Genomic DNA, 5,047 nt, shown 5'->3' on the forward strand with positions numbered 1-5,047 from the left:
TGGAATGTCATTTTCATACGATCGGTCCAAGATTGGGAGGTGGATTTGGTTTCTCCTTTCTTTGAGCGGTTGTATTCTTGCAAGGTTTCATTAGGCAGTGTAGATCGTATTTGCTGGTCTTCGTCCAAGCAGGGCAAGTTCGAGGTTAAGTCGTTCTACAAGGCCTTGTCCTTTTCTAGTCAAGAGGAGTTTCCTTGGAAGAGCATCTGGCGTACTAAGGCGCCTCAGCGGGTGGCTTTTTTCGGGTGGACTGCAGCCCTAGGGAAAATATTGACTCATGATACGTTGCGCAAGAGGAACATAGTGGTAGTGGAGTGGTGTTGTATGTGTAAGAAGAACGGAGAGTCAGTCGATCATCTTCTTCTTTACTGTGAGCTTGCAAGTGCTCTTTGGCACATGATTTTTCAGAGGTTTGGGTTGCATTGGGTCATGCCTTGCCGGGTGAGGGACTTGTTTGCTAGTTGGTGGGCGGGAGGACGAGCTCGAAGCGTGGTGGTGTGGAAGATGATTCCTCTATGTCTTATGTGGTGTATTTGGAATGAAAGAAATGCTAGATGTTTTGATAATTCCACTAGGATCATAGAGGAATTGACTCATTTTTTCTTCTTTACTCTTTACTCTTGGACGGCCGCTTGGCTAACTCCTTTAGTGATTAGTTTCTCTGAGTTTCTTTTTCATTTTTCTCCCTCCTAGGCGCTCTCTGTGTATACTTCCCGTGTATGTGGGTTGCGCCCCTCTGCGCTCTTTTTATATATCATCATTACTTATCAAAAAAAAGATTAGCCATTTTGCATAAAAATATATATAAACCAATGTGAATGCTCTAAAGAGTTCCCCACAAATAAATTTTTTTTAATCAGTACATCAAGTGTCAACCAGCATGACGTATCATAAATAAAATTTATATTAGCTCCCATGTACTAAGGTCACACCTCTTATTGTGCTCTTTTTAATGAATTTTATAGCTTGATAGACAAAAATTATGTTAGCTGTATTCTAAGTTTGTAAGGTCCAAGGGGAAAAGAATTTGGTTATGTTTACATGGGTTGCACTATCTCGTTTTTAATAAAATTTCGATCACTCATAAAAAAAATTTGATTTCATTGGAATTTAGGATTATATGAACAAATGGTCCCTAAAGGTTTTTTCAAATGAGCGGCTTCTTTATCATTTCTTATGTAATGGATTGAACTTCGAAGGAAAGAAAATGAAATTTTCAGCTTTTGAAACTTGATCTGCAACCTGTTAGGAACAAATTCTTATGTTAGACAAAAATCTCAACTTTCTTTAAAATTTGAAATTTCACTCTCTTGCCGGCGCACATCATATAGATGATGAATGTCCAAATATGGTATAAATGGTCGCATGCCAGTATGATGTCCAAATGTCAGTCACCAAGGCTGGTGTACACTGAAGGAAGGTCAACATGAGACATACGGTTAAGAATTGTTGCAATTAAAGGCACCGGGATTAAATGGAAACAACAGAATTTTGGAAGTGACAAAGGTGCTCTACTGCCCATGCCCCCGCCCAACCCACGTCTTACTGTTTGATTGCTGAATTTGTTGTCGTATTCTTGTCAAGAGTGTTGATATCTTGTTTTGCCTTGTAATATGCTCCTAATAGAAATTGAAAACAATGTATTTGAGAATGAACAAAATATTTTGTAAATCAACTTCAGAAAATAAAGATCTTGTTTTTGAACTTTTTATTTGAGATTTGATGTAATATCATCTCACTTTCCTTTCTTTTTTTCTTTTGTATTTCGCTTTATTAGATGAGGATAGTGTTATGTCTGATTTGCCATACTCTCTCAGGAACTGCAAGAACTCCACTCAGCTTTGGAAGAAGCAAAAGCTGATATAGTTGGCCTTTGGGCACTCCGGTTCCTAATCAGCCAGGTCAGTAGCTAGTGATAAGGTTGAAAAAATTATATTTATATATGTTGGTCTGATTAATTGAATGCTTTTCACATCTTTCAGCCAATGCAATTACTAAATTCACTTTAAAGTGATGTATACCATTGTTTTAGTTGTTATCTATAGTTTATTATGTTAGAATATCAATTAAATTATTAAAATTCATTATATCCAATCAGTTTATGTTTTTGTAAATATACTATTAGAGCAAATGTCCTTATTTTGAAGAGAAATGCTACATTAACTTCCAAGTGCTTACTCCCAAATACACACTTCTTGACGTGCCAGTGAAAACCACAATTAGATTCAAAATCCAATGGTGATTTTCATTGCCACGTCAAGAAGTGTACATTTGGAAGTAAGTACTTGAGACTGCATTTAGCATTTATCTAATTTGAATCTTGGCTCTACATTCTACCCCATTTAAGTTAAATATTTCACATACTAAACTCCACTTAATGAGGAAATGTCTGAGCTCACACGTGAGTCTGAGTATTAGAGTATTAATTAAATTACCAAATTCACCATTTTCTATACATGTTCTAGTGTTTGGAAAAATTGGTGATTTCACACCTTAGTGTTTGTTGGTATTAGCTTTTTAAGTATGATTTCTGCGTCCTTCAAGAATGACAAATCTTGTAATCTAATCACTAATAATTAAATATATTAGTGTAGACGGGAAAGTCTATACCGGTAAGGAAGGCTTTTAGAGAAGGGAGAGGGCTACAGCAGTTCCGTTGACCATATGTATAATAGGCTCCCAAACAAATATATATTGGTATTTTTGCCTATAAGATCATTGGAATGATGGTTCAGGTCATGGTTTCAAGTCCTCTGGGGTGACTAAGTTACTTACCAATAAAACAATTATGGTCTTTTTCTAAAAGTTAAGCTCAAAAGCTTTTATATTGATGGTGGAAGCTTCTGATTGATGTCCTTGCTTATATCTCTGTGATGAGGCCAGGATTTGCTTCCCAAGAGTTTGTTAAAGTCCATGTATGTTTCCTTCCTTGCTGGATGCTTCCGGTCAGTACGTTTTGGCATACATGAAGCTCATGGGTAAGCTAGCTAATGGTCCTATGATCCTCTATTAAGTGTTGTCACCGAGTATCTTATGTTTTTAATATATATATTCAGGAAAGGACAAGCACTGCAGTTCAACTGGTTATATGACAAAGGGGCCTTCATTTTGCACCCTGATGAAAAGTTTTCTGTTGACTTTTCTAAGGTAAAAGTATTTCATACTTCCTCCTTGATGGTTCTCTTCTTTTTTACCTCGGCCTTAAAGTTTGTTCTACTTTTAAAAGGTTGAAGGTGCCGTTGAAAGTCTGAGTAGGGAGATCCTCACTATACAGGCAAAAGGTGACAAAGAAGCTGCAAATGTGCTTCTTCAGAAATATAGTAAAATGACCCAACCATTAAAGCTTTCTTTGCAGAAATTAGAGGACATTCAGGTATGCACTGCATAAAATGTTGAAAAATTGCACTGCATCAAAGATAAACTAGTGTGCTTTGTGACTAGTATAAGAATCTTCTCTGTTTTTTTTTCTTCCTTTATTTTGTTATTTTAGCATTTTCTCCCTGATGTCTCGCTTGTACAAGAAATGAAACAGTTTATTTTTACACCCTGTGCCTTATAACTTTTGCTTTTGTGTGAGGCACAAAAAACTTGTAGGTTCACATCCTTGGGGACTATATAATATGTATGCATGCGTGTGTGTGTGTGAGTGAGAGAGAGAGAGATTGAATGGTGATATTGAAATTTGGATAGAGAGCTATTTGTGACTTAAGTGTAAGTTTAAGGTAAATGTGATGCATGTTACCGTTGCTTTCTGAAATTAACATCAAACCCTACCTTTTTTATGAGCCAGTCAAAGTCTTATAGTTTACTCTCTATGCCAAGATTCTCATTTGTTGAAATGTCTTCAATATAGCACATTACATATTTTTATTGTATCTGCAGGTTCTTACTATCCTTTCTTTCTTTCTTTCTTTTTCTCTTGTATCCTAGGTTCCTGTGGACATAGCTCCCATATTTCCTATTGCCAACAAAATATTGGAGTGAAGACACTGGACTTTCAACTGTGATCCTTTCCATCTATCAAAGAACAGTTGGTTTAATAATCATACAATTTATTTTTATTTTGGAAGAGGCATAAGAATTAGTATAATATATGATGACAATTAGTCATCAGATGGCTTAAATGTTCCTTATGTGATTAAATCTTTAATATATTAAGTTTCAGCTACTCTAGTCCTTTTTCCTCCCACATTTGTTTTATAATTTATACCCATCACAAAATATTAAAAAAAATTAAAATTTTCACCCCAGCCACCTTCCTTGGGGTGGTTTCTCCACCAAAATTGTTTTTTTTTTTTTTTTTTTTTTAAATTTTGTTTTTAAATAATTAATTAATTTTTAATTCAGATTTGATATAATTAAGTGTGTTTGTGTTTGTTTTTTTGGTTTTGATACAAGTGGACATGTGGCATAGCTTAGACCCTTGGATGCAACTGACGGCTAGGATAAAAAATATGAGAAACTCATATTTTTAAGTAATGGGAAGGGATCCTGATCCCAACCTTCCTATATGAGATCTACCCTTGACGAGCAGCCGTATTCTTCTGCTTTCACCCCACTGTCATGCATTTATGTTTTTACATTTGTGTATGTCTAGCAAGAAACAAATGCTATACTTACTTTTACTTTTTCACACCAATTTTGTCACATTCATAGGTGACTTTTAAAATCATCATTGAATATGAGATAGATTATCTAATGGTGGTTTTAAAAGTCACCTATAGGTGAAAAAAGTGGGAATAAGTGTAGCGGGTAAATTCTCATTATCTCTCCCAAGTGTCATTTCAATAACTCTAATGGAATCAAAATTGTGAATTTCAAATAGTAATTGTCTACGTTGGGGTTAGGATTTAATTTTCCATGAAACGATGCTCGAGGAGGGCATCTCTGATTAGAAACAACACCTATTCAAGGTTGTCCCTCCAAAGTCAAACTACTTGCATAGCAAACTGGAAGAGCCATTGTGCAAACATTGAATGGTTTACTGCTACAGTATCATCAAGAACCTGTTTATTTAGAATTGTATTACAAAATAGAACTTTTGTAT

At 35.4% G+C, this 5,047-nt stretch overlaps 2 protein-coding genes across 2 annotated transcripts in view; one reads left to right on the plus strand and one right to left on the minus strand.

Moving 5' to 3' along the window:
- The window catches only part of LOC132187781 (nudix hydrolase 3-like), a 7,149-nt gene extending 2,976 nt beyond the window's left edge, over window positions 1-4,173 (plus strand). The window contains exons 3-7 of the mRNA XM_059602216.1: window positions 1,818-1,901; window positions 2,884-2,978; window positions 3,057-3,147; window positions 3,227-3,373; window positions 3,931-4,173. Of these exons, the coding sequence (XP_059458199.1) occupies window positions 1,818-1,901; window positions 2,884-2,978; window positions 3,057-3,147; window positions 3,227-3,373; window positions 3,931-3,984 (471 nt within the window). The 3' untranslated portion in view covers window positions 3,985-4,173. The remainder of the gene's footprint in view (window positions 1-1,817; window positions 1,902-2,883; window positions 2,979-3,056; window positions 3,148-3,226; window positions 3,374-3,930) is intronic.
- Window positions 1-5,047, minus strand: part of LOC132186349 (nudix hydrolase 3) — a 68,575-nt gene that overhangs the window by 28,301 nt on the left and 35,227 nt on the right. The gene's annotated exons all lie outside the window — the stretch shown is intronic.

The sequence above is a fragment of the Corylus avellana genome, chromosome ca7 (assembly GCF_901000735.1).
Source record: "Corylus avellana chromosome ca7, CavTom2PMs-1.0".
Lineage (NCBI taxonomy): Eukaryota > Viridiplantae > Streptophyta > Magnoliopsida > Fagales > Betulaceae > Corylus > Corylus avellana.